Below are 24,844 nucleotides of genomic sequence, written 5' to 3'. Positions count from 1 at the left end.
AAAACCCATGCATCCCTCTGTGGTGGTGGTGGTGATGAAAATCAGTCTAAAAATCCTTTTTTTTTTTTTTTTATTTTTTTTAATTTTCAATTAGGGGATCTGCATTTAACAAACCCTGTATGCACACACACACACGGGAGATCAACACAATGTGTCTTAGCCATGCTTCCAGCTAAACGATTACATCAAAATGCAGAGCTGTCAGGAGATTCTTTCTTAGTGTGCGTTGTTCCACACCGGCTGCAGCAAAGTGCAGGTTTTAAACCTACACAGATAAAAAAACAAGGTCAAAATAGAAGAGTCAGTCGTTCCTCCAATGACTTTAACTGCAGACGATTGTATTCTAAGAATGAAGTTTGCATGTTTTAGTTTACAGTAGGGCTCCCTAACCCCCAGAGTCCACATCCTCTGTAGTCAACGGTGTAAATGGAGACCGTTAACGGCAAATTTAAAGTATTGTTTTTAAATATTCACAATGATTAATTGTTTCATTTAAACATCAGGTGTAAACTACTGTTTTTGCACCAAATAAGGAAGCGGATTTGTCATTTCAATATTCAATTTGAAACGTGTTAATCTTTTCCAAATAGAGATGCATTCCACTTGTAATTACGATGATCAAGTGAACTTGTGTCTCTTGCGCATACTATCCTCGGGGTCCAAGGAATTTCGGAGCGGAGCTAGTCGGCGGAACCGCAGATGTAGTAGTCATTGCTTTTCACATACTCATGGCGGCCCTCTGGAACTGACATGGAGGAGGATGTTGAATCTGGGGGGTAATGCTTCAGCAGACTAAATTATAGAAATGCTTTAGAAACTTGCCTTCGTTCTCTGTATTTACAGGAAAATTCTGAATCTTCTCCACATTTTGGGTTTTACGACTTATGACTAAGGCCTACCAACATTTTCATTGGCGGGGGGTGGGCTTGTTGGGGTTAGTATGGAACGATATTTCTTTCAAAGTGTCAAATTTAAGTGTTATCAGCAAGTAGCCTGGCCAGCCAGATTGGTTATGTGTAGAATGCCACGTTCTGCACATTATCAATCTGGGACTGCTCCTGTGGAATCCATTTGGGGAAAGGAGGCAGAGCTCTCCGAGCTGATTGGGCGAAATGACACTTACTGCCCGCCTACCAAAGGTTGGTTTTAGCCTATGACAATATCAAATTAAAATGTAAGCATCAGGCGTCATGAGAAACCACAAGAAGGTAACCTAGTCAAGGCCTTTCTTGCTGTTCTTCTGCCATGTTTATGTTTGCTCGGCTGTGGGCTCGGTTGCTCTTGCTTTTGACGCACCGGTAGGTCCCTCCTTAAACTATAATACTGCAACGTGATTGGTTCGGGCACAAACATTTGAAGCCAGAGCATTACAAGGCCAGCCTTCTATCACCTGAAGAACACTTCTATAATTAAAGGACTAATGTCTCAGCGAGATCTCCAAAAATGAATCCATGTGTTTATCTTTAGTTGAATTGATTACTGCAACGGTGTTTGCACAGGTCTGCCTAAAAAGTCGATCAGACAGCTGGAGTTGTTCCAGTGATGATTCTGCTTAGCAGTGTGATGAACCTCAACGTCTGTCGTTGTTTCCTGCGTCTGTAAATCCTGATTAGACGTTTGTTTGTCTTATCCATGTCCCAAAAGCTGACTCCGTCAAGTAAATTCACCAAAGGTTGCCTTCCTAGCCTGACTCTCCACAAAAAGCAATTATCACCAAGCATAACTTCCTGAATGTTACGGGTGCCGCCATTTTGATTTGCTTGAGTCCCTCCTTCAATCCTAGAGAGCAGTAGTACCGCAGATCGTCACTAGGAGGCGAGGAAACCAAGGAACAGAGATAGCGTGATGTGTAAACGGCCGTCAGAACCAAGCTCGGCACGGTTAACTGATCCAAGCTCGGACCGAACTCGGCATGGATCGGTTTAACAAGGGTAGTGTAAATTGGGCTTATGATAGTAGAGCACATCAACCCAGTTCTAATGTCCTTACCCTGGCTCCCTGTATCTCAGAGAATAGACTTTAAAATACTTCTTACTTAATACTTTTCTCATGAGGGTTTAAACAGCATAAAAGATGATTTCAAGTACGTCTATTTTTCACGCCCCTCATTTCACATAAAAACATGTCACTTAGCATTAAAACAATTATTTCATGCTAAAACCACAAATGCGGTGCTTAGAAGAGAGGACCCACTGAAAGGTGCAGCCAATTGTTCTCTCCTTTGTTTGGCTTGGGCATGGTAAAAAATGAGATGCTGCTGGGGCTGATGATCATGGGTAAAGCCATGCAAAGAGTTATATTATTCAGTTTAGTAATAACATTAACAGACCTCAGCAGATGGTTCGTGCTGAGCGGACACATTAAAAGTAAAAATGATGACAAAATGAAACAATTTTTTACCTGGCAAACTTCTTAGTCCAACAGTGAGCTCAACGGTCTGGCTGCTGACAAGTTCCTCGATCTACTCGCCGTAGCAGTGGGGTGAACTGAGCTTAGTCTTTGTTCCACAGCTTTGGGTTGTTACTTCCCTTTAAACCAAGATCAGCAGAAAAGTGTTTTTAACAGCGAGTAAATTTTTAGAGTGTGAAGAAAATCCCATTCCCTTCTCCTGTTTACTTTCACAAAGCTCATCCACCTTTTTGGATGGAGGATCTCTAGGGAGATTGAAAGAGCTCACTTCATCCTTTTTCTGTTGCTGATCAGTAGCCACAAATCCATTCATCATATTCTGGTTAGAAAGGTCATTTTTATGAAGAGAGTAGTCCGTCTTCTGTTTACAGTCATAGGAAGTTTCTCTCTGTGGTTCCAGAGGCCATGTAATCATCAATTTATGGAAATGCTTTTCTGTTTTAAAGGGGCATAGCTCCAAAGGCTCTTTTCGTGTCAGATGAGTGCATTTTAAAGTTCCTTATCTGCTTTGAAAAGGGGTGGAAATGTTGATTGGGATTTATTTACATATTAAAGACTCAAGAGTTTTCTGACCCTATATTATGCTAATGATTAGCTTTTAACAGTCTTACCTATTAAGCTGACGGGCTTATTTTAACCATGAGAAACCCGTATAAATAACAGCATTATTTTTCTCCCTGAGTACAAAGAGGCACTGACGGCTGAGTCTAGGCCTTGATCAGTGCGGCGTTCCCCAGACACTCAGCTCTTCACTCAGTCAGTTCTTCGGCTTGCTAGCGAAGCCTCGCTCTACATTCATTATTAATCACAGAATTTCACTGGGGTCTTCTTCTAACAGTGCGGGATGAAGTGTGATAAAATATGCAATTGTCTGCATAATCCACAGCAGGTGAGGTATCAGGTGCTGATACGGAGCACAAATATTGCATGAGAGCTCTGCACTTATTACCGTCAGACTACAGTGAAGGTTTTAAGCAGCAGCAGAGACGTCAACATTTTCCAGATGGCCAAGATCAGTGGAAGCAGTTCTGATTAGGGGGGAGTGTTTGGAAAGAGTTATTTTGCTCTCTGGGGCGTGTCAGTCAATTTTTATCGACTTATATGCTCAGTTATTTATCCTCATTTACTGATAAAACACTTTGTTGAATGCAGAACCCTGAGACGGTATCTTTTTACCCACGTTACGGGTCTTTCCTCCATTTTGACCTGCAATGTGTCAGCATTGTGTCATAATTGGCGTTTTACCAACACTTCTAGCCACACAAAGCTCTCTGCTGCCCAAGTAATCACCATTTCCCGCTATTAACCTCCGGTCAGCTCCACAGGATCAGGTGGGAGGTTAAGCAGCATTAAGCGAGGGCAGCAGGCGCATCATTTATTCATTTATCATCACTGACCATCAATCTTCTCATTCCCAAACCAGCTTGTTGTGCTGCTGGCCTGAAAATTACAAAACGATTGCGTCACTTTAAATAGAAATTAAGCAGGAACTAATCGGAGTAACATTGCGGGCCGCGACTGTAGGTCAATATAATCTCCATTCAGGAGCCGTGTGAGGCCTCCGCAGGAATCCACAGAGGGTGAGAGAGACAGATAACACACACAGCCGGGCTTAGCTCCTCCTTTGATGTTTTCAGCAGAAACCCAAGCTGCCCGCGGCCTATCGGGGCTTGAGTGGACACACAAAAAAATCTCTGGAGAAAAGAAGATATTGTAATCATAGATACAGTTAAGAAATGGGTAACAAGGCTCACTTTTTCTCTTTTTCTCCTTTCATCACTGATAGGCTTATGATCAAGGATAGCAAAACTGTATTCAGGTTTCACAGATGTATATTTTACAAAGGCAGTTTGTTCTCATAATGGAACGATGATTATAGGGGTTATACACTCACCGGCCACTGCCCAACTGCTCGTTAACGCAAATGTCTAATCAGCCAATCACATGGCAGCAACTAAATGCATTTAGGCATGTAGATATGGTCAAGATGATTTACTGCAGTTCAAATCGAGCATCAGAATTGGGAGGTGATTTAAATTACTTTGAACGTGGCATGGTTGTTGGTGCCAGAGGACAATGGCCAGACTTGTTTCGAGCTCATAGAAAGGTGATAGAAACTCAAATAACCACTCGTTACAACCAAGAAATGCAGAAGAGCATCTCTGAAGGCACAACACGTCGAACCTTGAGGCGGATGGGCTACAGCAGCAGAAGACCTCACTGGGTGCCACTCCTGTAGGCTAAGAACAGGAAATTGAAGCTAGAATTCGCACAGGCTCACCAAAATTGGACAATAGAAGATTGGAGAAACGTTTCCTGGTCTGAGTCTCAATTTCTGCTGCGACATTCGGATGGTAGGATCAGAATTTGGCGTCAGCAACATTAAAGCATGGATTCATCCTGCCTTGTATCAACGGTTCAGGTTGTTGTTGGTGATGGTGTATTGGTGTGGGGATATTTTCTTGGCATACTTTGGGCCTCTTAGTACCAATAGACCCTTTTCACAGTGACGTCATGCAACTTCCGTTCTGCGGTGAAGCAGGGTATCTTTACTTCCGCTTTCTCCGCGAGCAGTGTTTTTACATAGGGATTTCACACAGTCCCTCACCAATCTACCCAAATTTCGTTTGGGAGACGTGCACAGACTGGCACAAAAGCTTCCGGCCACACCAGCCTCCAAACTCGACAAAGATGACAAGTTCTTTGTGGAACAATACCTTTTCGATTATGAAGGTAAGAGCTTTATCTTCTTAGCTCTGTTGTTAGCATAGATGCTAGGATAATGGTAGCTATGCTACCAACAGGACTTTTGTCATTTATTAGTTTTCTATTTCTCCATTATATTGCTACGCTAGCTTTATTGCTATATCAGCTATTCTGTTTCACAGCTTTTAGCCAATGAGTCACACCAGGGATATAGTTGATGTATAATGTTGAGCCTTTTCATACTTTGTTTTGGAACAGTGTCAATACTGTTGGCCACTTGGTCACAGCTCTATGAATAAAAATGAGGAGCCTCATTCCCTCCCGTTTTTTTTTTTTTTTTTTTTGTGTAGTATTTTACTGAGGTTGCAGACTTTGCAGTATCCCTCAAAATTCCTCTGTGGGTTCAGTGTGTTTCTCAGTCTCGTCAGTAGATCTGGAGCCTCAATTAATAAAATAATTCTGCCCATTCCTGTTAAAACTGTGATAGTTTAGGACATCATAGACTGAGAAAGACGCCTTCAATAATGTTGCAAGCACACTAAAAATCAGTTCACTATAGTATTTATGGATTATGCTGCTGTCGGGGCAAACCCCTTGTGTCCTATACTGTTATTTTTCAGGAACTGACCAAAAAAACATGGATTTTAAAAAACTTCAGACATCACACTTCATATATTTTAGTTATTTATTACATAGATACTTCATAGCAGCTCTGTCCATTTTAGCTTTTACCTGTCCTGTTTATCCTGCTGCCTTGCTCCGGTTCCCCTCTGTCTTACAGAAGAGCCTGCTGCCGAGCTCTGGTGGGTTCTCCCCTGAACTGTCAATTCTCTGCCGAGGTGTGGACCCTGCTGCCTGATCCTGGTTCCAAGAAGTCTCTCTCCGGGCCATCAGCTCCTGCCAACACCATCAGCCTGTTCCCGTGCAGTTCTACCTCGCTGGTTACATCACCCTCCATCCCATCAAACCTTCAATAAAGACTTTCATTTTAAGTCCCGTGTGTGTGGTTCTGGGTTCATCCATAGACAAATTAGACTTAGACAACTTTATTTGTCATTATGTATGCACAGAGTGCGTACAGAACGAAATTCCGTTTGCATACAGCTTGAGAATTACAGTAAATTACAGCAGTGATTTAACAGTAAACAATTGAAATGTAAACAATGCAGGAGAAAGAGACAGTGTGCGATCACAGTGTACAGGTGAGTATTTTTAAAAACCATTTGTATGTGCAGAAATTAATTAATTTTTCAGATTAATTTCCTTTCATTAACAAATTGTTTTTGACAGCTCTAATAAAAATTTACATGGTGAGCCACTGAAATTATCTTGGGAATAGCTAAATAAACTTATAACTCAATTATCTTTAAGAAAGAAAGATGGAGTTTAATTTGTTAAAGACCACTTGCAGAAACGTAGGTCTCCTTTGAAGAGAAGTGCTGACTGCAGGCGTAAGTGCTGCTGCGAAGGATTTTAAAATTTGGCCCCTCGTCTCTTCTTATTGCCGTCACCCAATGGGCTCCAGTCTCAGCATCAGCCGGAAAGTCATGAACACTGAGATATGGAAAGTTTTTTTTGTTGTTCGAACACTGTGGGACACTGCAGTAGCAGTTTCTCTGTGATTGTGCCATGCTTGGTGGATATGATGCTGCTGAGAGATGGACACAAGGGGAGAAAAAATAGATTAATTATAATACTTTTTAAAACCTTTATTTAACCAGATAAACTCCCATTGAGATTAAGATCTCTTTTTTTAAAGGTTGATCTGACTAAGGTCAGCAGCACGTGTCATTACTAATATAGTATAATAAAACAATTTCAGGCTTCTACTTAAAATATACAGTATTTTGCACAAAAACTAAAAAAAGTGCATTAATATAAGTGCAAATAATATTATGAACACAAGTACTGTCCAATAGACCCGCGGTAATTTTTTTTTGGGAATGAACAAAAAGATTCAAATGGAATAAGATCTTTTTAATTCAGTGACTGCAAATATATATAACATGTCACCATAATCAAGTAAGGGGAACAATGTAGCAGATAAATGTCTCTTTTTTTCACTCAGTGAACAAGGTTTATTTCTATAATAGCAAAGCTACAGTAATAATTTTATAACATCTACATCAGATTAATGATAGGTAAAGTAAGCTAACAAGCTGCTCCATGGTAGCTTTGATCTTCATGTTACTGTCCCGATCAAAGCATCTTTATAACAGCAATGATCGCTACCAATACTAAGGAAAATAAAGATAGTCAATGCGACACATTGTGGTCTCAGTCTTACCTTATGAAATCGCGCTGATTATCAGTGAAACACGTCTTCACCTCCCGAATTTTCTATGTAAAAGCATGTAGCCGGAAGTAAAGATACCCTGCTCCGCTTCAAAACGGAAGTTGAGTGACGTCATGTGAAAAGGGTCTATTGAGCATCATGTCAAAGCCACAGCATACCTGAGTATTGTTGCTGACCATGTCCATCCCTTTATGACCGCAGTGTACCCATCTTCTGATGGCTACTTCCAGCAGGATAATGCACCATGTCATAAAGCATGAATCATGTCAGACTGGTTTCTTGAACATGACAATGAGTTCACTGAACTCAAACGGCCTCCACAGTCACCAGATCTCAACCTTTGGAATGACGTGGAACGGGAGATTTGCATCATGGATGTGCAGCCGACAAATCTGCAGCATCTGCTTGATGCTATCATGTCAATATGTACCACACTCTCTGAGGAATGTTGCCAGTACCTTGTTGAATCTCTGGCACAAAGAATTTAGGCAGTTCTGAAGAAAAATGGGGTCCAACCCGGTACTAGCCAGGTGTACTTAACAAGGTGGCCGGTGAGTATAGTTCACAATTAAGTTTATTAGATACACCTGCTCAGTCGTTTGGTAAAACAAATAACAAATCAGCCAGTCACATGGCTGCAACACGATATTCTGGGATTTTCACATTCAACTATCTCTGTAGTTTACAGTGAATGCTTTGAAAAATACAGATCAAGTAACAGGCAGCAATGAAAATGTAAGATTAGTGATTCAAAGGCAGACTGGTTTGACATGATTGAAGACAGACTCACATCTCTTATTAAACCAAGGTATGCTTGAAAACACTGAAGCTTTAAGCCATTAGCAGCAGACGACTACACCTGTATCATGATCCTTGTGTGAGATCTCTCCCAAACACATGATATCTCTCCTGGTGGGCGCGGCTGCCTGCTGCTCACCTGTTGGCAATCTTCCTGCTGCTGCTGGAAATGTAAGGGCTTGTTGAAGGCCAGACTGTGCCTGAGGATCAAAAGTCCTTTATTAAGCCTTTGGTTGGTGCCCACACCAAACCCAGATCTCTAAAGCAAAACATCTCAGTCCTCACCTGGACCCACTCACCATCGTCCACTGCAGCTCCATCATCTTTAGTCACCTACCTGTTCGCTCTCCAACGCTTGGTTCAGCCTCTTTCAAGATTTCACCGGACTAGCCTTGTGTTTCCTCAGCCATCAAAGAGAGTAGAGCCTTTGGATGAGTCTGATTGGATGACAGAGTGATTGACCCCATGGCACGATTCATCAACTATAATTTGCCCTGCAACACTAAGTAGGGATCTTCATCTTTCTCTATGTTTGGGATGTTTGTTTTTCTCATGTGTTAGAGCAGAAATTTGAAGTTCAGGCTAACAAATGGGTTTAAGCATTGAGTATGTGTTGCCTTGTTAATACTACACTTAGTGGAGACCTGAGATATTCTAGGAGAGGGAACAGCCCAAAACCCAACATGACAAAGAGACAAGCGCATAATCACAGGCACACACTCGCATTCACACATTCCCATCCTAATGCCCACACATGCAAATGCATATAACCATACACTCAGTCTAATAATACAGGAGAACACACGCTGTACACACACTTGCAGGTACTAATACCCCAGAGGGGTGCCCACCCCCACACCTGTAGGTGATCCCTTTCACCAGGGTGGTGGAGAGCAAGCCACAAACTGAGACCATGGGAGAGCCCCGCCCCATCCTGGGCAAACCTGGTCCATACCCCAAACCCCCCGACCCCTGACACTAGCCCTGGCGATCCACAAATCCCTCCAGCCAACTCAATTCGAATGAGCCAGCCAACCAGAGCCCCACCCCATGAGCCTGGAGGTCCCCAGACCAGCTGGTCATTACACCCCCCTCCACACAAACACACATGGTACTCCCCTGCCATGAAGGCAGCATCTAGCCAAATTCAAAAATGATGCTTTTCATTGTAAGTCTATGGGGCCTTGCTAACATTTGCTAGCTCATATTTATGCTATTTTTGAATTAGGGATGTATTTTGTTATTTAATTAGGGATCTAAAGTTTACTCAACCACCTTATAGTTTGCTTCCTTCCGGTATCTAAGTGATGTGTGTTGGTAGCAGTGGTCTATTTATATTTCCCCAAAAACAACCATCCTCCTGGTTTCTTCTGCCAGTGGTTTAATTTGCGGTGTTCTTTGTTGGTTCTTTGGTTGCCACATTGTGATATTGAAAGGGAGTGAAACTGTCTGTTCATATATGCAGTCTGCACATTTAACAATAATCTAGACTTCACAAGGTCTTCCTCAGAAGGACTTGGAAATAGGCAGGGCAACTTGATCTCTTCAAGGAAGTTAATGCGAGGTCTTGAGAATATTTGCACCATGTGTTCGGTTAGCAGCGAGTTTTTTTTGCATAAATTAGTAAATGTACATAATAGATAACAAAGACCCAGAGGAGTGTGCTTGGTCTTAAAACCAAGAGCTGCTGTATTTATTCAAGCATTAGCAAAGATCTTAACAGTGTTTCATGGTTAAGAGGAAACTAAATGTGAGCTTGCAGGGAATGTTCCACACATTTGTCTCTACATTACACAAGAGTTTTATACTAAAGTGTACGCTGTCAGTGGGCTGGCTGAAAAGTTTTAGCATGTTTTCTGTGTTGTTTTTAATCTGCAGACCTCCCCCCGGCAGACCGAACAAGCGTTTTGACTCCAGCAGAGCTACAGCTGTCCTCGGCCTGCTTGTGGTCTGAGGGGACTCACATCAAAGGTACAGCCTCTTCTCTCTCTCTCTACACCTTGTGCCTTCTTTAATCGCATTGTTCAGTTCATCACTGTGGTAATTACATTCTTTTCCACTTTTTATTTTATTTCTTTGTCTTGCCAGTTCAAGACTTCCCTTTCTTTATCTCTCTGTGGGAGAGCTTTCCCTTATTGCTGAAGCACCTTGTAGGAATTTTCTTTTTTTTTTCAATACATTAAGAGTTTTAACTTCCTCGAGGGAGTTTGGGCTTTAATTTGAATAATTCACACTTGTGAATCAGGTGGGGAAAACGGATTTTTTTGTTCTTTTCGCAGATTGCAGTGTGTTTTAGAGCAGAATGGCAGAGGGCATTTGTTCTGGTCCAAGATATCTAAAGACAGACTCAGCTGAATTAATTGAACGTTTGAAGTCTGTCACCTGTAGTTAGCTACAACTTGAGAAACGTAATTGCAATTCAGATCTGTTCTGCGCTGCGGAGACACTTGTTCTGTTTCGCGAGACTCTGCTTTGAAAGCTTGTTATAAGAAGTTAGACAGATGGCATGAGCAGTAGTTAAAACACTGACTCGTAGTTTTATGCCTTTACGGTGCATACAATGATTTCCGTGTGACTTTATATATTTGTCTCCACTTAAGAACAGCTATTTTATCTAAATAATACGTACGTTTTTTAGAATCTAGAACCACTCCTTGCTTACACTGTAATGTCTTTGATTTTGATAATGCAACATTAGCATTTGAAACAGAAGCAAACAAACCTCTACAACAAATAGCTTCCCATTGACCTGATTGTTGTTAATAACTGCGGTCTCCTTTTTTTTAAGAATAACAAAGAAAGTCATTTGCATGTGTAAATATCCTCTGATGCGTGCGCATGTGTTTGTACGTATTTCCCATCTTGAAACTCAGTGAGGTGGCTCAAAGAAAAAGAATTGAATAAAATGTAAAAATACATTTTAAACCGCAGCTGAATCCTTTTTTTCTCCAGCAGTGAAAATTATGAGCCATAGAACCCGTCCATCGCACTAAGCTGTGTTTATCCTGGCATATTTCCACAATGATCCATTTGGGCATTACAGCTTCTTTTGACATTGTTTTTATGCAACTGGGCTCTTTAAAGGGATTTTTTTTTTATCCCAGAGAAAACGTATTTCTTACCTCCTCCAATTTATTTATTTTTTTTTCCCCAAGCAGGGGAAAATAGTCCGCCAATGGTGGCGGCGGACTATTATTCCTAGATATTTATTATTTTACACAATCCTCTTGTGCACTGATTTAATACTGCCAAATGTGTATGGACGTTTAAAGACTGTTTCGAAAAGCAGCAATGAGGGTAAGATTCCTGAATTCATTTTACATTACCATAGTACCATGAATGATCATTGCTGCTCATAAAGTACAGTTTATTTTAAAAACAAAAACAAAGCTTTCTTGAGTAAGAAGTAATATGTTTCTTATTCAAAATAAAATACTGTTTCTTGTCTGGAGGATAATGGTAGAATTGTCTTTGAGAAGAAGGAGATCACATTGTACTTGTGATGGAGAGACAACTGTCTCATCTCTTGATACCCAGCAGCAGGAGTTCCCCAAGACGTTAGACCAACTCTTTGTTATGCAGTGATGTTTGTCCAGTAGTCTAGGTACACCCTAAATGTTCCTGTTCCCTAAATGTTCCCACCTGTGGGCACCATAATCCATCGCTCCATGTGTTTATATCTTAGTCAACTGCAGAAATATCAATATTAGAGTGGAAAGTCTCCCAAATGAGACTAAAGTCTTTAACGGCCAGCCCATGGTTTTACACAAGAGCATATCAGTTATTAAAATATAAAAAAAAAAAACTGCCGAGATGTGGAAGGAACAGTTCATTGTCATGTTTCAAGTGCAGCCACACATCAAAGGTTTGTTCCCAAAAATATGCAATAAATCAGCGTCCTTTTTAATCCAGAGCTATAAACTATGGTGGCAGCTGGATTAAAAAAGGCTTTCTTTTAATTTAGCAAATAGACCACATCGTAAAGAGACGTCCACGTACCCATACAGCATTCTGAGATCGACTGATGAGTAATATCCTGACTTCTGAGAAAACTTTTTTTTTTCTGAGTATTGCAAAAAGTTACACTTTTATCTAAAATTAAAAAAAATTATTTGCAGTATTCCAGAAAGGCGTTGCAATTTCTTTACATTAGTTTATAGCAGAGATGAATTTAACTATGCTGTTTACAATATTTCTACTAAAATGAGCCTTTGAGGTAACTGAGGTAATTTTTTATTTTTATTTTTTTTTATTTTCCCCATGATGGATTGGATTCAACAACCAAACTTCAGAGGGGGCCTAAGGAAACCGTCCACAATGTGTCTTTACTGCATTCACATCTGAATTTAGTCCTGATCAGATGGTCAGATCACTCAGGGTGCATGTTGGTGCATGGCATGAACTAACCTTGCGCCTTAAGCATTCACAAACACACGAGAATCCATGTTGTGCTGCTCCCACTTTAACCTTTTGTGATGGAACCAAAAACAATTATTTCACAAGCAACCAATCACATTGCAGTATTGTGGTACTGCAATGTGAGCCCACAGCGGAACCAACATAAACATGGCAGTGCAGGAGGACGCATGCATAGCTGCTGCTATCACCTCTGTTTTGTCAGGATCCACAATTTCATATTTTAAAGAAGAATAGCAAGAAATGCCTCGACCAGGGTAACTTGTTGTGGTTTCTCATTGATACCGTGATTGCCCAAAACCAACCTTTGGTAGGCGGTCATCACGTGTCGCTTCGTCCAATCAGGGTGGAGAATTCTGCTGCATGTCCTTCCTTTCCCCTAACGGATTTGATGGGAGCAGTCTCCGATTGATAATGTGCAGAACAGAGAGTGCTACACATTATCCATGTGGATGGCCAGGTCAGGGGTGAACAAGGCTTATGGCAATCAGCCAGGCCAGGCTATTGGATTCTAATGGTCTCCAGCAGTCCATTTGCTGTCTCAGGTTTTAAATCAGAGATTGCCTACAAAATCAGACGGCAGGTTTCGCACTGCTTAAGTCAAAAAAGATGGTCAAAAACACAGCTGTTTCTCACTTGCAGTGCTGCTGCGTATGTACTTGCAGCCCATCCTGTTATCTGGTATATATAAATTAAGAAAAAGCAGCGGTGTAATTGTTTCATGCAGGTCAGCTCTGAACAGTGCCGCATTATGTGTGCCTTGATATACATAGTTGGCTCAGTAAGCTGGGCGGCCTCCTGAGCAGTTTGTCATGAAACCCCTCCTACATAACAACACATCTGTTGTCTTCCATGCATCATTGAATGTAATATTTATTCCCATTGAAAACAAACAAATTGCTAAAAAAAACTTATCAGGAGCAAGAGAGAGAGAGATCTGTGAACAAGTCATTCTCGATGGTAGAGGGTGACTTCTACTCTCATTAGCTTCACTTAGATGAAGTAGCATTTTCAAAAAAATTAGGACATATCAAGCCTTCAGCATTAAAATGTAATACAAAAGAAGAAAAACTGCCAAGTGTAATATAACCCATCTGCCACTTTAGCCCAGATTGCTGATGCACTGGACTGCTTAGTGAAGGGCCAGATACTTCTTGAATCATGGAGGTACACACACACACACACACACACACACACACACACACACACACACACACACACACACACACACAGAGGAGTGAGCATTTTTAGGTACCCCACTGTGCCACTGGGAGCTTCAACCTCAGCTGGGTGTCATAGGAGCCCAAGAATGGAATTAATTTGGTTCTTCCGGATCAGAACTGGGGAACCTTTTCTCTCTTGTGGGGCCATTTCAGTTTTTAGAAAGTCCTCCGAGAGTCAATTTATAAACCCTATAACAATTATAAATTCACAAGACCAGAATAGACCAGAATAGAAGTGGTTGCCTATCTATTTTTGCAAACATTTGTAAATGTTTCATGAAACAGACGATACATTCTCAGCGGTGAGTCGTGACTTTTTCCACACTGGCTGTCACTGGGCTTCGCAGAACTGACGGACGCAGCGACAGGGATTCGTCGCAGGATTTTTCACCGAGACTTTTTTTTGAGTATCTGCTGTTCCACTTTACAATCTGTGGTTGCGTCGTTATTTTTTTTACTGCTAGGCTATTTTTAGAACTGAGCAGTTATCCTGAGATGTGTTTACTGCTCAGGAAAAAAAAAAAAAGTCTTGCAACAGAAGTGAAGCAGAAACTCCACACATGAATTACGAGTTATCTGTTTTTCCTTTTTTAATTAGAGATGTTTATGCCATGAGGTGTTGAAATATAACCCATGTGTTTTTTGTGGGATTAATAAATCATTTTCCCTCTTTGCTCTTTGTAATCCCCCCCTCTTTAATGAACTTCTTGGTGTTTTGAGACAACAGTCTTGGTTTGGGAGTATAGCTCTGACTTGTTTCCATCACATGAGGTTGGTAGTAACTGGAGCGTGTGTAATTGAGACCGGGGTTAAACATGCAGACCTTTGCTTTGTTTTTATCCCCTTTTTGACCGAGGCTATTAGCAAACATCTGTTGAGCCGAGCCTTTTAAAAAATAAAGAAAAAGTTGCGGTGGTGGAGGGGAATTCTTCAGCTAACCCTTCTCTTGCATTCTGGGCTATTTTAAGCAGGGCCAGGAGGTGGTGTTTAACGATAAGCTGTGGGGCGTAGCTGACATGGTTGCCATATTATTCCCCCGATGACTCAGGAAGCAATGGCTCTGTCGCCCCTCCAGCCCCCGAGGGGTGTGAATCATTAGAGGCTCCCTTCAAGTGTGTCCAATCAGCATTGCTTTTTGGAAACTCCGCTGATGTCACTCATCTCAAGTACTGGATAACTATCAATATAGACAGGCGTGTTATTTTTGTATGCTCCCCTTACAAAGCGGTGTTTCCATTCTGAAGCCGCGATACGAGCTGCCCGGTGCTAATTCACGCTGACCGGGACTGTTTGGTGAGACGAAACAAAAAACTTGAAAGGTGTAGAGGCGAGAAAAAAAAAAAAAAAAAAAAAGCAGCCCTCACTTTCATTCAAGTGGACCTGAAAGTTTAACTTTGGCAGCACAGTCTCCTTGGCACACACTACTCTGAATGGATGAGGCAGATGAGATAAATAAATGATAAGCATGCAACAAACATCAAAGGGAGATTGTGCGCTTCAAAGGGAATAAGGACCTTGTGCTCAGCAGGTCCTATAGTGAAGAATGACTACCTTTCATGCGCGTACACTCTTAGACGGGCATATTGTGGACTCTGTTTTCACAGTCCTGACCGTTTTTAAAATTCGAATCGTTGCGCCTGCATTGATGCTCTCGGCTTGGCCAAGCCACTCATCCACTATCTTTGTGCTAGAGACATAGTCAGTATGCTTTGATGCGATGTACATTGTCCCCTAATGTCATCTTTGCTGCTGAAGCTTTCTATGCTGGATCTGTTGTTTCTTGTAAAATGGGTCATTCATTAAAGACAAAGGGTTCTATAGTTTTTGTTCCCTTTTAGAAAAAATCCTATTTGTAGAAGATGGAGACCGGATGACAAGGGAGGTTTTAACATTGTAAGGTACATTTGTGGCTAGTTAACTGAGATGGCATGTCCTGTGTTTAAGAATTTAGGTAAGGGAAGTATTTGGACACCTTAAGTTGCTCATTGGCAACAGTGAAATAATTTAAGGTATATAGAGACGGGGACAAATTTGTTGGCATCCCTTATAAAAATATGTAAGAAGTCATAAAATAAATTAGTGTTTTATTGAACTAGTGTAATGTTTAACTGAAAAACGATTATATTCAGGTGGGCAGAAAATCCAACTTTTAGAGAAGATTTGTCATGATGTAGTTGAAAAAGCGGGAGCGCTGGTGGCGCAGCGGGTGGCGTGACCCATGTACGGATGCCTTAGTCCTCAACGTAGTCGACCCGGTTTCGACTCCGATACGCGGTCCTTTACCGCATGTCTCTCCCCCTCTTCCACCCCTTCCTGTCAGCCTACTGAGTTAAAAAGCGAGCCACTAGAGCCGCGAAAAATCTCCAAAAAAAGAAAAAGGACCAAATGCAGATAGTGGCTGTTGCATACATAAAGTTTTTATTAACAGAAACAACATAAAGGTAGGACTTGCACGGGGAGAACAGGTCATGAAGCACAGGAAATGAAACGAGCATGTAAGAGGCATTCAACAGCATGCAGAGCAGAAAAACACAAGAATCCATTGAAGAGCAATGACAACCAGTGAGCTTAAATACAGGGGCACGAGTGGAGAGATGACAAATGAAGAGCTAATCAGAGGAAATGTGGAGCAGCTGAGGGAGAGAGGCTAATTAACAGAAACAAAGCTATCAACCATGGGGGAGAAGATAAACAGAAATCTAAGAGAGAAAAAAAACAAATAACACAAAAGCATGAGTTAATATGAGAAGACCTAAATGGACATCAATAAATAAATAAATAAAGCAAATACTGAAAACAGAATGAAAATCAAAACCCTAACACATGGAGATTAATCACTGACACAATTATCGGTATCCCTGCTGTAGGGTTTTTTTTTTCCACAGATTATTCGTGATCTGAATAATCAGTCAATAAAAAATTTGTTTGGTTTTTCCATAGCAAGTCTGGATGTAGCAACAAACATGGAGACAGGAAAGCAATTAACGGGTTTATTGAAAAGCTAGAAATGGTTTAAGGAGAAACCAGAAGGGCTCTGGTCACTGTGGGAAGAGAGACGGAGTTAGAGACCGACAGCGAGCAAGTATTCTGAATGTGTGGCAGGAGGAAAGGCTTACAGTGTGAGAGCTGAGCTGAGTCTGGGGAGGGAGTGAGCAGAGACATGGAGACACGGTCTGGGTGGTGGTTGGTGTGGCGTCTCTGGGAGGAGTTCTTGTGGGTGAGAGCTTGGGAGCGTGAACAGGCAGGCGATGGGTCATCTGGGAAGCTGGATGGAGTCGGGTATGTAATGGAGCGAAGGTTTGCAGAGTTCCAGAAAGGCTCGTGAAGATCATAGTTGGAGGAATTGATTTGATTGGGATTGTATTGTGTGACTGGTCAATCGTTACTATGTTGATCTAGCCATATGTTTTGGATCAATATCTCGTTGTATGACCCAATGAGGACCCATTTTCAGTGTACTGAGTGCATCAGCTTTCTATTTAAAATCTTTAGGTGTTTCAAAGCCTTATGGATGACATGCTAACCAGGTAGCTGGGCCTTTGGATGAGAAAGTGGCCCACAGTATCACAGATCCTCCACCATACTCAACAGTGGGCATCGGGTGCTTTATTAAAATTCATCATTGATTTCAGATTTATCCTCTTGGATAGATTGTTGTCAGAATGCTAAATCTTAGTATAATGTGACCTAATTTGACCTACCTGACCATTTTACTCAGTGTTTGATGGTTACACAATCTTCTTTTTTGGCCCAAACTAGAGGCCAAGAGGTGAAAATGATATCTCTTGGTGTAATGCCTTATTTATTACCTGGGGAAACTCAGGCAGATTTAAAGAAGTGATTTATGAATAGCATTTATTCTAGAAGTATAATTAAGGGAACCATTGTTCAAAAGCTTGGATTTCTCAAAACTTTTTCAAAGTGAGGTTATGTTACTGCAATGAACGAAGAATTTATGCAAAGGCTGTTTGCACATCTTTACCAGGGTTGCCATCAAATGTGCTTGCATTTGTATCATCAAATAGTTCTGCACATCTTTGCTTTGTTCAAATACTCTATCACTTGTTCTTATTATGTTAGCTTGCAACTACATAAAATACAACACAGAGATGCTGTCTGATTATGTTCTTTTCAGTTTTTTTAAAAAAAAATTTCTTGCCTTTTTTTCTCTTGTCTCCCCCTTTTCTTGTTCCTGTTTCCCTTTCCTACTAGCTCTCCATTCTTGGTTTTGCTTCATTAGAACTGAGGTGACTGACTGTTTTCTCACACCTGCTTATCTCCTTGGTCCATACTGTTGTGGATTTGTATTTCCAGCCTCCTTTGTTACCGTGCTGTCAGCGCCTTGATATCATGCCTCCATCAGTAATGGATATCTGTGTGTGTGTGTGTGTGTGTGTGTGTGTGTGATGGGCACGGGTGATGGTAAACGATGGCTGCAGGAATCTTGCATGTGTTGGATGTTTGGCCTGTAACTGTGCTCGTGTGTCAGAAAGCGTTTTGGCTCTATGCATGACTGTAACACCGCTGCTCCTCCACGTTAGCTGTGATTGTTCATTTTGGAGCTCTAACGTCATTCCTTTCATCCCTGTTGGTAGTCCATGTACGACAATATTGGCTTTTTATGAGTCTGCACTGTCGTTTCATTCTGTTTTGAGGTCTTTGGGATTGGCTTCTCAATTCGCCGCAGCAGAGTTTATTTTTTATTTAATTTTTTTGTAGAACTGTGTTAAATTTCATCAGGAGTGCCTTGGAGTGTCTTAAAGACACGATAGAACTTCTGACACACAAAACCGGCACCCAGCTAAGCATCTTCATTAATGTATTGGCCATGCTGGCCTTGAGTAGCAGAGGCTTCCCCATGTTGTCCCCCACTGTGTAATGGCCTCCAAGGGTTTGGCATTAATACTGCTGCCAAACTTTAAAAGATTACTTGATAAAAGGCTCTGTGATCCGTGACCCAACATCTTTAGTCATCCAGTCAACCAATGCAGTTACAATTTTTTTTTTTTTGCATCATGCATTAATTTTGTCCAGAGCATCTTTTTTGCTGAACATTGAACCATCATTGCCCCCTACTGACCTTTAAATAATGCTCTTATTCAACTTGGAGACACATCTCATGCCACTCATCCAGCCTGCCGGGTCTGGCCGTCTATAATGACCTGGTACCCCTCCCTCACTCCCCCTTTCTCTCCCCCCCCTCTTCCTGTTATGGAAGACCTGTCCAAGCTTCAGCCCAACCCTGCACATGGAGGACTATGACGTTCGCTCTGCTGCCAGCATCCTGGCCTCGGTGAAGGAGCAGGAGGAGCGTTTTGAGCAGCTAACCCGAGCCCTGGAGGAGGAGCGCCGCAACGTCACCCTGCAGCTTGAGCGGGCCAATCTGCCACCCAACCCCGCCGTCAGCCAGCCACTAGCATGGCAACAAGTGGTGATGCAGGTAAATGACGCCAGCACGCTGGCCAACGCCCCCCCCTTCCGTTTGATTTATTTTTTTCAACCAGCATCTTGAGCTGTCATGTAGCTCCCTCGGCGGACCGGCATTCACCTCACCTACCCCCTTCTTCCATCTGAGCAAGCTCATTTCATCTCCCTGTTTGCTCATGGTCATCCCTTTTTATGATTGCAGGGACTCTATAATCTCTGTTTAATTTCCCAGTGATCTGGGACACTTGTTCCCATTGTCTGCACCCATTGCCCTGGATGTTGTGCAATAATCTCCTGTGTGGTGTCTCATCTTTAAAAGGGAGATGATGAAATTCAACCTCTCATTTTGTCTCCTTTCACCTCCCCTATCGGCGCCACCTCTCGCCATCTCGTCTTACCCCCTCTTGCCCATCGGCTACAGAAGCTGTCTGGTGGGGCTCTTTAGTGGATATGGCCTTTCTTTTGGCTCCTGCAAACATCTTTCAGGCGTTATAGTTCTAACCAGGGCTTGTGTCCATCATATTTTATTTTACCGGAGAAGGTGACGGAAAGAGATGAAGCAAGACGGCCATAGTGTTGTAATAATCTAGATAGTCCCAACAAGGGCAACATTTCATGTGAACTCTTGGGTGAAGATGTTTGTTCGTATGCAATCGCTCCTTACCATTTCTATTGAAAGCTTAAATCCCACATTTCTACTTATTTTTATCCTTTGAAAAACAAATATCGATTTCTTGAAAGAAATCCAATGGCTTTATAGACATTCTCCCCAGAAGTTTGCCAATGTTGAGCCTTTTTAATTAAGAAAGAAAAGGGAGATTCTCAAGTATTTCTTGTGTTGTCGTTTCTGCTCACAGTGGGCTCTACATTTATGGGCCATGCTGATGAGGCTGTATAGGAAGCTTTAAGAATAATTCAGGATTTTTTTATAAATTTGATCATATTTTATTTCTTTTTGTTTATACAAAATCACCAGTGGCAGTTATTTACACTTCAAATATTTCCTGGAAAAGTGTCCAGGAGTTGGCAATCAGTAGTCCTTGGCTTCCCCTTTTTTCACGTAAATCTTTTCACCATCCAAATATGCAACTAATTGTCACACCAAACCCACTGGGTTGAACATTTTGGTTCTTTGAAATAACAGAAAATGATTTAATATAACTCTAACGCAGTGGGGACCACCAGTAAGTGGGCCATCATTGGGTCTTTGACCATGACAATGATCCAAACATGTCCCCAGACATGTCATTACAGAAAACCTTTGGGTTTAGCAGCAGAGAGGACCCAGCAGGATTCTAGATGATCGAAACGGTCCAAAGAATAATATTCACGGATGCCTCTGACTTCATCCCCCAACCTTGTGAAATGGTATAGAATACTGAGCGCTGCCCTGTTGCAGAGGTGGGTCCTACCTAGTTACAGTCTGCCCCAGGGCAGCTGTGGCTACAATGTAGCTCACCACCGTCAGGGTGTGAATGACTGTAGTGTGAAGCACTTTGGGGTCGTCGGACTTGATAAAGCGCTTTACAAGTACAAAACATTTATCATTTTGAAAATAATTGACCTCTACGAGATGTTTTACTATGCTGCGCCTTTCACGTCTGGTTGAGTAATATAATTTTGAACTAATGCTACTCTTTATATTCCTGGCTACTCTTCCCACCTCTAGTTACTTCACTGAAGGACAATTCAAAAAACATTTCAATAAACTCTGTATGTACCCATGACAGGAGCACACAGCAAAGTACAGCTACCATATATGAACGCAATCTTCTTTGAGCTTGTTAGAGCAGCAACGGCAGGTTTATGTTGACAGCCCAGCTTGTTTATGCTGGGGGAACTTCTGGACTTTCCCGTACGTATTCTCGCGTGAATACTCGCTCTCTGGAGTCCCGTGGTCCGTTGAGGGAGCTTGTCACAGTACAGATCTTTTCCCTCACCTACAGGCTGTACGGACCCGAATGTCGGGTCGAACGGATCGGATGGTTTGGTGCGTTTCAGCTTTTACGGTCCATGAGTCAAAGCAGCCGTTCTGGGAATTTTGCTATAATGACATGCAGTTTATTTGAGCAAAGACAATAGAGAATAGGACAGACTTAAGGGGGTTACTTCCTTCCAATCTCTTTGCACTCGACAGTATTTACTGAATATTTTAAAAGCACCTTGTACAACATGCTTATTTAGAAAGGATTTTCTTAAATTGTTTTTATGATTTCCTTTATTCTTATTCTTGTGAAGCACTTTGTGAATTTTATCTACTAAAGGTGCTATAGAAACAAGTTACTTATCAATGCAAGGTGATAATATACTATATATATTTTTAATTGTCGTTTTTAAATTAACAAGTACTAGTTCATGTTGGAGCGGTGAATGTAGTTGAAAATGTTTAGGAAGTGAACTATGAACATGAAATTATTAATTTTAACCTAAGTGAACTGAATTTAAGCGTGTAGAAAAATGAATCGGACGTAGTCAGTTGGTTCAGATAAGAAACACCCTTAGTGTCCCACAATGGGGAAATTTGGGCGAGACAGTGGCAAAAACACACTAGATTAGTGATATGAATAATAAGGTAATTTTAATTTAATTTAGAAAGTAAAAGATAATTAACTTATTAGAAAGGGGGGGGGGGGGGGTATAGCAAAATTATTGATAATACCAGAAAAAATACAAGTTAGAGGAAAAGAGAGCAGCCGATTTACAAAACAATGTGAGAAATACTATGCAATATGCATGATTGTACAAGCAAACAGCTCAGAGTAACTAAAGCGTGTGCAATTGTAATTTAGCATCTGAGAGACTGCAAATGATTCTTGATCAGATCAGTTTATCATCATTTTCCATGTCAGCCATCGTTGATGAATGCTAGGATTTCCTACAATGTTGCTTAACGCAGCAGGCAGAGTATACTGACAAACATCTCTCAGCAATGGTTGTTTTTGTCAATTAGAATGCCGTATTGTGCAAATGGCACTACTGATGAAGTTCATTTTTACATCTTTCTCAAATGTGCTCGTCAGAAATGAAACTAATTGGAAACCAATTTGGGAGGCTAGAAGCGGATGCGTGCCGTGCAAACCCCGTTCCCCTCACATATAGTATGAGGGGATAAAAAATGCATCAGGTTGTTCTCTTCATCTCTGCCTTCCCCTTTGCTCAGCTTTCACCACACACTCTCTCACACAATCCTGAGGCGGAATGATGGATTAAAGCCGACCATGGATCGCTAACTGAGGGTTTAGATTCACAACCCCGGTGCCAGACTCAATGAGGTCTGACATTACTTAAAGCTGGGGTCATGGAGGGAAAGACTGGAGTAAGTCTGATTAGTAAAATGAGATGAAAGTAGACAACTAATGAGCATGATAAGGCACTGATCTAGATAGCGCTCCTCTGCAGGGCACCAGGCTCGAAAAGGACCGGGCCTAAACATCACTGGGCAGCTAACACTTTTATCTGCCTTTATCATTATTATCAGCTCATTAACACAGGCGGCTGAGCATGCAGCAAATAAACATGAGGCTAATTATCGTTAGCCAATGTAGACGGGTGCTTTAAACATATTGTTACATACCGTATTGAGCACAAGACATTTTTCTCCATATTCCTCTATCCCTAATGGTTTATTTCAAAGCAAAGCAGTAAACAGCACTCTTGTGATTTAGAAAAAAATTATATTACGACTTGACATTGTTATACAGTGGAAGTATATAATATTTACAGCACCTTTAAAAAGTTTCTGAACAGTTTAAACCTTTTTGATTTCTTTCATGTCAGTGTCAAAAACTCCATTGTAATTTGCAGGGATCTTATGTGACAGACCAGCACAAAGTCGGACATAATCGCAAGGTGGAAGGAAAGCAATACATGTTTTTTTGCAAGTCTAAAAACTGTGGTGCATTTGTTTTCAGTCCCCATCACCATGACACCCGAGATTAAAATTCACTCCAGATCTAACAAAAACATGATCATCTTCCTACCCTGCATGCTGAATAAGGCCCAGCGGCCCAGAGAGGTAGACCAGAGACCCATCATAACTCAGGGTTTGCTGCAGAGACTCACGTCTCAGCTGGAAGAATCTGGCAAAAGGACAACCACTGGTCATGCATTCTTCAAATATAGCCTTTCTGAAAGGATGGCAAGAATATGCATGTTTAAAGAAAGCCATATGGAGTGTTTTGTACAGACTGACAAGCCGTGGGAGCTGTGAGATTTTGCTCTGGTCAAATGAAGTTAAAACTGAAGATTTTGGCCCACATCTAAAACCTATGTTATGTATGGCACCATTCCCACGTTGAAACATGATGGTGGCAGCATCAGGCAGTGGGGATGCTTTTCTGCAGTGGGAACAGAAAAGCTCATCGGAACAGATGGGAAGACTGATGGCGTTATAAGCGCAGGGAAATCCTGGAGTAAAACCTGTTAGATGCTGCAAACGACTTGAGACCGGACAGAGTTTTCCATTCCAGCAGAACAAGGACCCTAAACATACATCCAGAGTTACCGTGGGATGGTTTGAAAACAAAGCATATCCATATGTTCCAAAGTCCTCAAAGAATCCGCGGGGAAAAAAAATTGCAATTGCTGTTCACCGAAGCTCTTCATTCAATCTGACTGAGCAGGAGCTATTTTGTAAAGAAAAACCTAGGAGAGCAAAGCAAGGTCGCAGCGTGTAACAGAAGACTTGAAGCTGTGATTGCAGTGAACGTCTGGGAAAGACAGCTGAACATCACACTTGAATTTTTTTTTTTTTTCCATATTTGAAAACCACGTTTTCCTTCTGCATCGGGCAGTACCCTGTGCTAGCCTGCCACATGATGTCCAATTAAAATACTGTGCAGTTTGCGGTTGGAACGTGACTAAATGTGGGAGAGTCCAAGGGGCATGAAGACTTCTGCGCGACACCGTATTTGTGTTGCATGTCAAGTGAAGATTGTTTTTCATCTGATGTTGAATTGGGGGTTTGCTTTTAGAAGACTAAGTTCTTTACTTAAGGAATTGGGAAGTGCTGACCGTTATTTTATTTTTTTTTCCTGTAACAAAGGGTTTGATTGATTCCTCCGCCAGTTTCTAGTAGAACGCAGATCCTCATTCACCATGATAAAACACTTTATGAACACCCACTGAGGAAGAGAATTACTGCTTAGTCTTCATCATTCAGGAAGGACTGACAGGACAGTGCTGTCCAGGAGTCCATTAGCCTGTTTGATGAAATTATTTGTGTAGATGCGGTGACATGGAACAATGCGTCTTAGAATCTAAATCTATGGACATCCCCAACATGTGATCACTCACACGCCAAGTTCTCACCCCTTTTCTTTTTTGCTTAATATGACTCTGCTTGTAGTAATTGATTTTAGCCAGAAGGAGCTTTATGATAAAGGCTTTGAAAGGTCAAGTGGTAACCGGTGTTTGGACAAAAGCAGCCAGCACTCAAACCTTGTCTGTTTGGAGCTGGGAGAGTAGGTGACCTCATTGCACAGGTCTGTCTGCCTCTGGCTGCTGCCCAACACATACAGAGATACCATCTTGGGGTTCATAGAAAGGGAAACATGGGGAAATGTCTTAC

General features: G+C 41.6%; 1 protein-coding gene across 10 annotated transcripts in view; it reads left to right on the top strand.

Moving 5' to 3' along the window:
• Positions 1–24,844, top strand: part of arvcfb (ARVCF delta catenin family member b) — a 228,863-nt gene that overhangs the window by 42,181 nt on the left and 161,838 nt on the right. For 7 of the 10 annotated variants that reach the window (XM_036144608.1, XM_036144609.1, XM_021323287.2 and 4 more), the window contains exons 2-4: positions 10,088–10,180; positions 18,061–18,095; positions 19,067–19,288. The exons of 1 other annotated variant lie outside the window; for it this stretch is intronic. In XM_036144608.1, coding sequence (XP_036000501.1) covers positions 19,097–19,288 — 192 coding nt within the window. In that variant the 5' untranslated portion in view covers positions 10,088–10,180; positions 18,061–18,095; positions 19,067–19,096. The remainder of the gene's footprint in view (positions 1–10,087; positions 10,181–18,060; positions 18,096–19,066; positions 19,289–24,844) is intronic. 2 more of the 10 variants (XM_036144604.1, XM_036144611.1) reach the window with 2 other exon arrangements.

Source organism: Fundulus heteroclitus, chromosome 12 (assembly GCF_011125445.2).
Source record: "Fundulus heteroclitus isolate FHET01 chromosome 12, MU-UCD_Fhet_4.1, whole genome shotgun sequence".
NCBI lineage: Eukaryota > Metazoa > Chordata > Actinopteri > Cyprinodontiformes > Fundulidae > Fundulus > Fundulus heteroclitus.
This window is presented reverse-complemented; position numbering and strand designations above follow the sequence as displayed.